Raw genomic sequence first — 13,082 nt, forward strand, 5'->3', positions numbered from 1 at the left:
TGTTTTAAAGACTAAACATGTTTGTTGTGGCATGAGTTTCTGTAGACTAAAATTTGCAAACCCTAGTGAGGTTATTAATCTTTGAGACTGCCTTTTTACCAATAATGTAAAATGGAAATGATGTGCAAAAAGTACCCTTTAACTACCACAACATTAACCCAACCTTGGATTCCTCTGGCTGGTAGGAATGAGAGATAAAATGCTAGGAAGGTGGGCGGCGTCATTTGGGCCTCATGCTGGGGGGACAGAGCAATGAGCTCAACAGTTTACACCAAATGTGCATTCAGCAAGGTTTCAAGTTAAACACTTGAAAATAATGTGTGTTAATCTTGAATTTGGAAACATTTTAACAGGAAGAAGAAAAACAAGAGAACGAGAACAAGATGGAGGCTGTTAAGGTAGATATACTCCAGCAGACAGAGAAAAAGGAGGAGCTGAAAATTATTCTACAAGAGGCAGAACAAAAATTTGAAGCAATTAAAGATAAAATTCATCAAGTGGAGGAAGAAGCAGGACCAGTCAAGGTACAATATATGTATAATGTGAAAGAATAGCAGAGATAGAGAGCACTTCGGTACAGACTCAATAAGATTTTGGTTATATGAAAAGTGTGGCATGAATGTAGAGTTTGCTTCATCTAATTTATGCATACCCAAATATATTACTGTTATAATTGTCAGCTGAACATCTAGTGAATAAAATGCACTGTTCTACTTCACTCCCAATTGAGTTCTGTGCAATTTGAGATGTTCCTGCACTGTGAGCAGAATTGGTCCAAACATTAATAATTATAAAGCTAATTATTTCTAATTTTGCATTTATCATCTTAATAAGAATAAGATAATTGTATTTGTTTCTAGAATTAATAACTTCCTAAGAATATGGTTTTATTGGTTTGCTTATTACCCAGTTTCATTGTGCATATTGTGGATAGATGGTTGCAACAACTTAATACTGTTACTACTATTTATATACCACTTTTCATCAAAGTTCCCAAAGTGGTTTAATATAAAAATAAATAAGATGGTCCCCTGTCCACAAAGGGAACAAGTGTCTAAAAGGGAGCACCAACAACAGCCCACAGGAGGGATGCTGTGCTGGGGTTGGATTGGGCCAGTTGCTCTCTCCCTGCTAAATACAGGTGAAACTCGAAAAATTAGAATATCGTGCAAAAGTTCATTAATTTCAGTAATGCAAATTAAAAGGTGAAACTGATATATGAGATAGACGCATTACATGCAAAGTGAGATAAGTCAATCCTTAATTTGTTATAATTGTGATGATCATGGCGTACAGCTCATGAGAACCCCAAATCCACAATCCCAGAAAATTAGAATATTGTGAAAAGGTTCAACAGTCTAGGCTCCAGGTGTCCCACTCCAATCAGCTAATCAATCCATAACACCTGCAAAGGGTTCCTAAGCCTTTAAATGGTCTCTCGGTCTGGTTCATTAGGAATCACAATCATGGGAAAGACTGCTGACTTGACAGTTGTGCAGAAAACCATCATTGACACCCTCCATAAGGAGGGAAAGCCTCAAAAGGTAATTGCAAAAGAAGTTGGATGTTCCCAAAGTGCTGTATCAAAGCACATTAATAGAAAGTTATGTGGAAGGGAAAAGTGTGGAAGAAAAAGGTGCACAAGCAGCAGGGATGACCGCAGCCTGGAGAGGATTGTCAGGAAAAGGCCATTCAAAAGTGTTGGGGACTTTCATAAGGAGTGGGCTGAGGCTGGAGTTAGTGCATCAGGAGCCACCACACACAGACGGATCCTGGACATGGGCTTCAAATGTCGTATTCCTCTTGTCAAGCCGCTCCTGAACAACATACAACGTCAGAAGCGTCTTATCTGGGCTCAAGAAAAAAAGAACTGGTCTGTTGCTCAGTGGTCCAAAGTCCTCTTTTCTGATGAGAGCAACTTTTGCATCTCATTTGGAAACCAAGGACCCAGAGTCTGGAGGAAGAATGGAGAGGCACACAATGCAAGATGCTTGAAGTCCAGTGTGAAGTTTCCACAGTCTGTGTTGATTTGGGGAGCCATGTCATCTGCTGGTGTTGGTCCACTGTGCTTCATTAAGTCCAGGGTCAACGCAGCCGTCTATCAGGAGATTTTGGAGCACTTCATGCTTCCTTCCGCAGACGAGCTGTATGGGGTTGCTGACTTCATTTTCCAGCAGGACTTGGCACCTGCCCACACTGCCAAAAGTACCAGAACCTGGTTCAATGACCATGGGATTACTGTGCTTTATTGGCCAGCAAACTCGCCTGACCTGGACCCCATAGAGAATCTATGGGGCATTGCCAAGAGAAGGATGAGAGACATGAGACCAAACAATGCAGAAGAGCTGAAGGCCGCTATTGAAGCATCCTGGTCTTCCATAACACCTCAGCAGTGCCACAGGCTGATAGCATCCATGCCACGCCGCAATGACGCAGTAATTGCTGCAAAAGGGGCCCAAACCAAGTACTGAATACATATGCATGCTTATACTTTTCAGAGGTCCGATATTGTTCTATTTACAATCCTTGTTTTATTGGTTTCATGTAATATTCTAATTTTCTGGGATTGTGGATTTGGGGTTCTCATGAGCTGTACGCCATGATCATCACAATTATAACAAATTAAGGCTTGACTTATCTCGCTTTGCATGTAATGCGTCTATCTCATATATCAGTTTCACCTTTTAATTTGCATTACTGAAATTAATGAACTTTTGCACGATATTCTAATTTTTTGAGTTTCACCTGTATATGAGAATCACCACTTAATTTATCAGCTTCAGTTGAAGCTTCCAGTTTGGATGCCATTTCATTATTCTTGTAATCAGTTTATATTTCATATTGATTTGTTCTTAACAGGATAGATTAAATCAAGCGGACTATGAACTGGAAAGCAGTAGCGATCACATGCAACATTATGAGGGGAAAGAGAGAGAACACTTGGAATCCATAAACAAAATTAAAAATCATCTAGCTACAAAAGAGAAGGAATTAATGGTATACATACATTTTGTTCATTTTTTTTTTTTTTTTTGCTCACTAAATGGGGGTATATATGTGGATACTTATGCTGACACTCGAACTCATTTCTTTACATGTCTATGGTGTTGACATCAGGGACAATGGAACTTTCCTTCCAGGATTAATAATAACTTTGGAGGTGTGATTTTCATCAAGCCATTTGCAAGCAAGGGTTAAATACTCGCTTCCTATACACCTATAGTCCCCATCCTGATTGCCACTCCCTCCCAGTTTCTATTTGATTTTTTAAAAATGTAGTACCAAACTATGCATTTAGTATAGGTGTTACTTGTTTAATCTTTTGAGTTTCTTGTAATTCATAGAGCTAGTGTAATAGCTAATAGTGTGAGTTGTGAACTGGGAAATCCCTAGATCCTTGATGTGATCTCGATTTGTATTCCCACAACTGGGTCTGCACCTGCGCAGTAGCCAAACTGGTAGGACTCTGATGCTCCACATAATGCTCTCGCTCTGCCCCACATTTGTGCATGTCTGTTGGAAAGTGTGGTTGGAGCATCCTTTCCTTCAGTTCCTTTCCGACCACTATTCTAGCTGCATCGGGCGGAACTTGCTCCAAGTAATCAAGAATTTCCGTTCTCAAAGTACTTGGGGAAACTGTGAGAAAGATTGAATTTATTTGCTTTGCTCAGTTTACAGAGCTAACCTTAGTCTTTCATGACTGGTCGCAAAACTTTAAAGAGATGCAATAAATGTAGGGCAAAACTTCCTACCTCAGACGAGCACGACTTCTGTCTTTTGTGTCTTGGGGAAAACATAAGACAAACACATGCAAAATCTGTTTGTCATTTTCTACATTGCAATGTTCTCTCTGTATGCCAAGAACTACAATTCATTCAAGAGAGTATTCCCCACTCGCAGCTTATTCAATAAGAGAGGAGATGGGATATGATAATAAACTTATAGAAATTCCAGAGACACCATTGATGTCACCTAATCCTCAAAGGTCACCAACTGATAATGATAGAAACCAAATGTTTAACTGCAAGCCTGAACAATCCTGGAGGGAACATCAATACCATCGCAACCCGTATTCGTAAGATCTCCCTTCTTGAAGGTGAAGGTCTATTTAGTAAGGAGACAGATGGAACTCTAGAGAAACTTAAGAAATCTAAACTGACAGTTAAAATGTTTGCTATCCTGATGACACAAAACTGTGCTTGAAAACAAAAACAAATATACACCTCTAACCAACCATATGGGAGGTACAAACAACAATAAGCAAAGACAAAAGAGAGTACAGAAAGACAGGGAGGAATCAAACTGGACTCTATACACCTAGAACAAAGAATATGTCTCACTCAAAACAGGACGAGGGCAATAAACAAAACCTTTGATGTCTCAGAGACCCCCCAATAGACTTGTGATAGAAGTCCCATTAATAGCAAACCACTATTCAAAGTGGAAACGAATAACTGACAAATGGGTACTTTGCAGCATACAGAACAGTTGTGCCATTGAATTTCTTGAGACAATTTTTCAAGGTATAAAATATGCCCATCCAACTCTATTGGAGGAAGTCACAACATAGTTGGGAAAGGACCATATAGAACATGTTCCCCAGAATCAACACATTGCACAACACATTACACACCCAGGCGCAATAAAGACAAGATGCGTGTGACTGGATGAACTAGGGCCACTTTTATTAGTCAATGCTACATAACCTGCAATGAGGCATAACAATTTAAAGTGCATTGACCCTCTCTAAAGGTCAGCTTCATAAAGAGGACAGCCTAGAACTGGGCAAAAGACTGGGTGTTAATTCAGCCCAGACTAAATCTGGACTTCCTAACAACCGCAAGGTGTTAACCCTGCTAAGGGGGAAGCCAACCAGCCCCATCCACCCAGGCCATAAAACTCCAGCTAGCCTCCGAGTAGGGGTGGATCCCAGCCCAAGGGCTGCAAGGCCTGTTCCTCGGCTTGCCCACTAGCCTTAAATGGTTCTCCAGTCAGACACCAATCAAGTCAGCCTATATCAACCCGCACTCACTGGCAAATTGACCAAACATGCAATGACAGTCCTATAAACAACTTCAGTGAGAAGTAGGCAGGAAAAGCGAAGGCCAAAACCAATTAGGTGTGACCCAAAAAATTCCTCCTTGGCCCCTGAAGGCAACCGGACAACCTTCACTGAAGCAGGGACAGGAGGGAGGGGTGCTCAGTCTGAAGCAACTGAGGGCAAGTGACCGGGAGCCGGCCAGTTATGCAGCCGCTCCTGAGGTCCCATTGGCTAACCCACAACACGTGGCATGGGAGTCAAGATGGCAGTCCTTGTGTCCCTCTAAAGGGCCGGGGTACAACCCTGCCTCGCGTCAAGCTGCATACTACGGCAGGGGGTGGAATTCTATTCAAGGTATTTTCAAACACCAAAAAAAGGGAGTATCCGCCCGATCCTGGATTTGAGAGCAATGAATGAATTCATACAAAAAACAAAGTTCAGAATTATCTCAATAATAGCCATATGTCTATTATTGATAGGAGACGTTTGTGACCATAGACCTAAAGAATGCACATTTCCATATCAGAATTCATCCACATCACAAAAAAACCCGGCAGTTCACTGTGGGAGACCAGGTGTACCAATACGAAGTGCTACCCTTCGGAATTTCAGCTGCCTCGAGGGTGTTTTACAAAATGTATGGCAGTTGCATGCTTGAGGGGCAAAGGGATGGAAATATTCCCATTCTTGGATGATTGGTTACTGACAACTCATTCCCAACACAAATTGCAACAACATCTAGTGGACATGATGGTTTTGTTGCACCAAATGGGAATAAAGATCAACCACAAGAACTCAAAAATAAACCCTACGGAATCCATACTTTTTGTAGGTTTGATACTGGGTGCTGGGAAACAATGCATTCCTACCAGGAAAAAAGATAGACAAAAAAAGGACAGCAGGTGGAATTAGCACTACAATGTTTACATCGAACTGCAAAACAAAATCCAAATATTAGTGGGACTAATGGCCTCCTGCACTGCAGCCATTTTAGGTGCGAAACTAATTATGCACCCCCTACAACTATGGTTTTCAGGGACATTTGATTTTCAAAATGGGGTCAGTCACAACTCTTGACCATTCCATGGAAAATAAATGAATCATTCCTGTGGTGGAAGGATGAAAGAAATTTGACCACAGGGATGCGATTTCAACCTGTATTTCCAGAGGTGATAGTGACCTCGTATGCATTGAAAACAGCGTGGAGAGCACATTGCCCCCCCACACACACCCCAAGTGAGAGGGAGGTTAAGGGAAATGCAACAGCAATTACATATAAACATATTGGAACTCTTAGCTTCCTACCTAGCGCTGAAAATCTTCTAAGTACTATTACTAGGAAAGGCGGTCCAGGTTGTAATGGACAACACCATTGCAACAGAATATGTCAACAACCAAGGAGTACCAGATTCACCCCACTGCAGTACACATCAGAGGAACAGAGAACTTAGAAGCGGACAACCTGAGGCAAGAGATCACCAGATCAAATATGCATGAAGGGAGTGTCCAACCGAAATATTTGAAGGACATATTTGGCACTTGAGGAACTCTAGAGATTTCTGCATCTTCGAAGAAGAGGAACTACGACCAATACTGCACATGGAGAGGCATAGGGAAAGAATCACGGGGAGATACATTTATGCTCCCATGAGACAGGACTTTGTATTACATGTACCCACCAATTCCACTCATCACGAAAGTGGTGAACAAGATCATGCACCACAAGATCGATTGTATCCTAATTTTACCAGACAGACACAAGGGTGGTACTCCCCACCCCCCATTTTCTTCCCTCGTATACAGAGATCAGGTGCTAATTACCCAACCGCAGATATGTGAAACTGAATGCTGGATCCGTGAGTAACAAGGTCCTTCTGTATTAAAACAAATCCTGTCTTTAAAAGAAAAAAGGTAAGCCACAAACTGTAACCTCCACCTAAAATGGGGAGCTTACTAATCACCCAGTTGTGTGAATATAGCCAGGATCACATCAAGGATAAATAGGTTCCTTACCTGTCGTTAATGATCCTTGAGTGATCTGGAGGTATTCACCTAACCCATCCATCCTCCCTGCTTCAGGGGGTATGAATTAACATTGCATATGGTTTTTAATCTTTCACCTTATCAAGATGAGGAGGTTGTCCAGGAACAACCACCCTTTGCAACGGCCATGCGTGGGACGGAGTGAGAGTGTCAAATGGAGCTTCAGAGTCCTATTGGTTCAGCTACTGAACAGACCCAGTTGTGTGACTACTCTCAGATCACTTCGGGATCATTAGTTACAGTTAAACAACCCGTTTTTCCTATCTCACTTTGGATATGAATTCACTAGGCAATGTTAAGCAATTATCCTAATGGGGATAATACTAGTTTGTCATACAGTGTTGTTGCATGAATATGAGGGTATGTAAATAGGCTATGTGAAGTGATTTGATCATTCTAAGCATTGTATTGACACACACACCCCCGCCCCCGCCATCATACTGTGACAGGGAACTTCTATTGTTGAGAACTATTGTAAAGAAAAGGAAAGCGTGCACATGCAAACCAACCCCAGTTTTGCCAGTTTAAAGTATAAAAATAAAATGATATTGCAGAGAATGAATGGAAATTAATTTTTGCCATAATATAACATGTTCTTTAGGAAATTATTGCAAAGGCTTCAAAAATTCATCCAGAGCGAATAGAAGTAAATAGAACCATTAAGAGTCTTGATACCGAAATAAATATTTTAAGGGATAAAATAAATTCAGAAAGAGAGCGTACCGGAGATAGAGAAGAAATAATAAGGTATTTATAATAATTTTTTTGCTCTCTTTTGTGTGTGTTTATGAAAGGATGTTCTCTCTTCTACTTCCTTGAATTTCTGTTCATCTCTGTTATCTTAAATGTAAAAGAGACTGGCAGTGTTTCCTCATTGCTGAATATTGCTAAGATTTTAACTTGTTTCTCTGTGGCTAAGGCTAAATTTTTAAATATAGTGTTGGATGTGAATGAAAAGGCAGTATCTCTTCAAAAACTAGCTATAGCTGAAAGGTTACTGACTGGTTATTTCCAGGAGGAACTGTATCTTGCCAATAGCTTTGTTGATTACCAGTTTGCTTTGGGGCATAATTAAAGGGGCTGATCCTGACATCTTTTGTTGACATGCAGGCAGCTTCAGGAAGCAAAAGAAAAGTATCAGAATGCTGAGAATGAAGTAAAAAACTTGAAGAAATTCACAAAACTTTTGGATGAAGTTATGAAGCAAAGACATAAAACATACCTGCAATTTCGCAGGTGGGTACAGTCTTGTGTTTCCTTGGCTTATATATCTTGTTTGTGTTGCTTCCGCCCAGAGGTGGCATACAAATTGGATAAATAACGAACATAAACAAACCCATATCCACCCTCACTTAAATTGTAATGGAAGATAAGATCCATTTTTTCTAGTTTCTGTGATTTGTCTGTTTTGTGTTGATGAGCCAATAGGAAGGAATGGAATGGAATGGAATGGAATGGAATGGAATGGAATGGAATGGAATGGAATGGAAAAGTACAATAATGTGTTTCATTCCAGTATCTGCTGCTTAAGTACTGCTTATAAATGTTATAGGGGTTTGAACTGAGTAGTTCTTCCACCCCCAGAAGGAGCTCCCAGCAATGGAATGCCGCTTAGATCCAATCCACAATGTTTTCTGATACTTGGCTTTTAGAAAGGGAATTTGTATTTATAAATTATTTCAATTTTTATATGACTTTTCTCAATACCTGACACTCTCATAATTTCCCATCAGTAGAGATCTGAATGTCTGGCTGTGTTATATTCTCTCAGTGAGCCAGCATTTGATCTATATTGGTACTCTTGTATCTGTATTGGCATTAGGTTTATAAAGTTCTTTGTTATAGGTGTTATTTGATACAATTTTAGTACATAGGAAGCTGCCATATACTGAGTCAGACCATAGGTCCATCTTGCTCAGTATTGTCTACACCAGTGTTTCTCAAACTTTTTGGAGTCAAGGACCGCTAAATTCTTCGTGCAGAGTTTCAAGGACCGCTACATTCTTCATGCGCAGTTTCCCAGACCAGCAGTTAGTAAAGGGGTTTCAAGTCTGTCTATCTGTCTGTCTGTCTATCTATCTATCAGACTTCTATACTGCCCAAAACTTGCATCTCTGGGCAGTTTAGAATGAAAATAATATAAGCATTAAAATAATTAAATTTGGAATCTTTTGCAAACATTGAATATTAGGGGTTTTTAACCTTGGGTCCCTCAGTTAAACTCCCATAACCCCCAACAACAATGGCATTTGGCCATTATGGCTCGGGATTATGGGAGTAGAAGTCCACCAACGTCTGGGTACCCAAGGTTGAGAACCCCTGAATCTAAAAGCCTGGGTGAACAAATTTGTCTCCAGTATGTCTGGAGTGGAGGTGCTTGTGATTACTCAATGGAGAGGGGATGCTGGGCCATTGGAAAAATTCAAAAGCTACATGGGGCCAATGAAAAAAACATACAAGCAAGCCCTACTGATGCAAGAGGGAAACAGTGTTCCCTCTCAAGGTGCCTCGACCACAACAGGCAGCTGGGTTTCAATCAACCAACCTTTGGCTGCAAACAATGAGCATGCAAGAACCAGCAGCCCTTCAAGTGGCGCCCACTGCCATACTTTTTCCTCCATGCCCCCGCATCGCATACAGGTTGAAGCTGTAAAGATAGGGAATAAGATAGCTATAGGAAGATCTCAGCAGCACGTGGAGGCAAGGCACAAGAAGGGTCCCATGCCTCCGTGATACTCTTCCTCTTCCGTGCCATGTGCAAAATTGAGGAAGTGTGCCCCTTGATTTCAGGGGGGGGGTTGACTCCCAGTCAGGGACCGGCACTCAACCCTTCGGGGACCGGCAGCGGTCCAGGGACCGGTGGTTGAGAAACACTGGTCTACACAGACTGGCAGCGGCTTCTTCAAGATTGCAGGCAGGAATCTCTCTCAGCCCTATCTTGGAGATGCCAGGGAGGGAACTTGGAGCCTAGATGCTCTTCCCAGAGCAGCTCCATTCCCTAAGGGGAATATCGTGCAGTGCTCACACTTCTAGTCTCCCTTTCATATGCAACCAGGGTGAATCCTGCTTAGCTGTGGGGACAAGTCATGCTTGTTACCACAAGACCACTAGTAAGCTACCATAAGACCACTAGTAAACTACCACAAGATTACTAGTAGTTAGTAATCAATTAAAATAGGTTTTGAAATAACCTGCTTACTGAAAGTAGTTGACCTAAATGAAGGGGTGAATGGAAAACCTTTCAAATATGCAGATGAGACAAAATTGGGAGAGATAAGATAACATCTCATAAGATAGGACTAAAATTCAAAATGACCTTGGTAGTTTCAGCCCAATTTTCCATTCTAATGAAAGGCTGTTCAACAAATTCACATGCAAAATTCTGGCTTTAGGCAAAAAATGCAAATACATAAATATAGGATGTCAGATCAGTGACTTGATGGTGTTACATGTGAAAAGGATCTTGGGATTGCAGTCAATCACAAGCTGAATGTGAATCAGTTGTGTGTTGAAACTGCACAGAAGTCTAATGCAGTTTTAGGCTGAATTAACAGAACCACAGTTTCCAAGTCCCAAGAAGTAATAGTTCCGCTTTATTCTACAGTGGGCAGACTTCATCTGGGTGCTGCACTTTCAAGAGGATGTAGACCAACTGCTAGTGTAGCATCTTGATCTGTGAATCCTAATTTCCTCTGTTTTAGTTTCACCTCTGCCATGAACTCAGGTGGCTTTAGACAAGCCATTCCCTCCCAGCCTCAGCTGCAGTATGGGAATAATGCATTTATCTTGAAAAGTGGTGATTATAAGGATTGCATCAAGATGATACATGTGAAGCACTTTTCACACACAAACATACTATACAAATCTAAGATACTACTACTACTGCTATCACCACCTGAGATGAATTCAGAGGAGGACTGTGAAGATGGTCAAGGGTCCAGAAGAACTCTGTGAAGAAAAGTTGAAGGAATTGCATATGTTTGGCTTGGAGAAGAAGAGATGGGGGTGTGGGGCGAGGGACACGATAGTGCTCTTCCAATACCTGAAGGACAATTACACAGAAAGGGAAAGTCTTGTTCTCGGTTGTTGTTGCCAGGGACACCTCTGGGTTATCCTTTCCCACTAGCTCCAAGGCAGGACAGATTTGATTCGCCAATAGAGATTTGGCCTCCTTGGTGCTAGGGGGATAACCCCACCCAGTTCTTTCTGTCCTCGCTCAGCTCCAGGCAGACGTTTCTCTTTTCAGCTCCGCGTTTTCTCCTGTAACTGGTCTTCTGTCGTGAGTTTTTCCCTCGTGTTTTCTTCCCATCCATCACCACAGCCTTGTCTCCTTCGTGTAAACCTTTAAAAAAAAAAACCCCAAAAAACCACTTTGTTGTTGTCTTCGTCTTCCCCTCCACTCCCCCTCCCCTCGCTCCCCTTGTATGGAGTTTGAGCATAGGGGAAGGATTATACTGGTGCCACGCAGACCCCGCCAAGAGCCGTTTGGTCCCGGCACTTCAAAGCCGCTTGGGCTGATACACCCTGAGGGAACCCTCTTGCCTGCTCAGAAGGTTGGCTGCCCGCCATTTCCCGAGCGCTCGTTCTCCCCGCCGGTAGCCTCAGTGGCCACAGCGCTCTCATTAGCGGACCACTCGTCTTCCCAGCCGGCGGTTCCAGCGGCAGCAGCGCTCTCTGTTGTCGCCGCCACGTCCTCCAATACGGCTGCGCTGCCCGCAACGGCGACGGCCGCCTCAGAGCTGCCCGCGCCGCTCACTTCTCGGCCTCCCGCTGTTCTCCCGCCTTCGGGCCGCGAGACAGGCGCTTCGGTGGCCAGACGGGCAACGAAGACACTTGCTTCAACCGCCAGCGTTTTGTAAGGTTGCCTTGCACTAATCTGCCTCCCACCTCGCTAGAGATACGAGAAATAGCCTTGAGGCACGAGCGTGAGAGGGCAGAGGAGAGGGAAATAATGGCTCGAAAGGAGGAGGCGGCTGCCTTTTTGGAGCTTCCCAGCCAACACTCTGCAGAAGCTTTGTGTGTGGAATCTCCTGTTCGAGAGGCGCCTGGGGAGCCTTTGGACTCCGTAAATGTTACTTTGGGGCCCCCTAGTGGCTCAGGCACTGCAGTTCCTTCAGCTGCCAAGCATCTTATAGCCATTCCCAAATCAGTACCACCCGAATGGCAGGTGTGGTTTAAAAATGCAATTATAGAAACTGTGTACCAACTCAAACCTTCTAAGAAGGGGAAGAAAAAATATTTAAAAAGGAAGAGGGACTCCTCCTCCAAAAGCTCTTCTTCCAGCTCAGACGATAGCCCCGTGCCTAAAAAGGCAAAGGCAAAGAAAAAGCACCTCAAAACTAAAAAGGCTCAAAAGCCAGCAAGGCACGCTCCCTCCTCTCCTCACTCCTCTGAGGTTTCTGAGCATGAATCGGGGGATCCTATGCCAGTCAATCCCAGACCAGTAAAACCTAAAGTTCCTGATATTTCAGATTCTGACGCAGGGAATAGCCCTTCTAACCCAGGAGGGCTGCCACAAGACTCCAAACCTCTAGACAGGGAGGAAGGAGAGTGGTCTGGAGGGGAGGACAATGAGGCCGTTTCGGTCTCCCAAAGACTATTTGCGGCTGAGGACTATAATCCACTAATGACTCGAATTCTAAAAACCATAGGGCTACATCAGAGCACGCCTCCTGATACCGCCACATCTGATAAAGGGGAGGTAGTCTTCCTGCAGGCAAAACTTTTTAGACTTTTCCTAGCTTATTCACAGAAGTGGTGAAGCAGGAATGGCTACTTCCTGCAGCTAATAGAAAGCCTATGTCAGTGACTAACCGTTTCTATTCCTACCAGCAGGAACCATCTGACCTGCTCAAGACACCCTGCACCGATGCGCCCAGCTGGTCTCCAACTCGTTGGTTCCACGGGATGGTGAGGTAACTCTAAAGGACTCAGCCGATAAAAAGGCTGAGCTTGCTTTTAAAAGGGTGCACGATAACTCCTTGTTGTCCACCAGAGC

The 13,082-nt window shown here is 43.0% G+C and overlaps 1 protein-coding gene across 4 annotated transcripts in view; it reads left to right on the forward strand.

Annotated features, from left to right (window-relative positions):
* LOC128340334 (structural maintenance of chromosomes protein 6-like) overlaps nt 1–13,082 on the forward strand; it is an 81,682-nt gene that overhangs the window by 54,491 nt on the left and 14,109 nt on the right. For all 4 annotated transcript variants that reach the window (XR_008313612.1, XR_008313613.1, XR_008313614.1 and 1 more), the window contains exons 20-23: nt 354–524; nt 2,860–2,997; nt 7,686–7,831; nt 8,195–8,320. Coding sequence is in view for 1 of the 4 variants with exons in the window: in XM_053285325.1 (XP_053141300.1) it covers nt 354–524; nt 2,860–2,997; nt 7,686–7,831; nt 8,195–8,320 (581 nt within the window). In the remaining 3 variants the exon portion in view is untranslated. The remainder of the gene's footprint in view (nt 1–353; nt 525–2,859; nt 2,998–7,685; nt 7,832–8,194; nt 8,321–13,082) is intronic.

This window comes from Hemicordylus capensis, chromosome 1 (genome assembly GCF_027244095.1).
Source record: "Hemicordylus capensis ecotype Gifberg chromosome 1, rHemCap1.1.pri, whole genome shotgun sequence".
NCBI lineage: Eukaryota > Metazoa > Chordata > Lepidosauria > Squamata > Cordylidae > Hemicordylus > Hemicordylus capensis.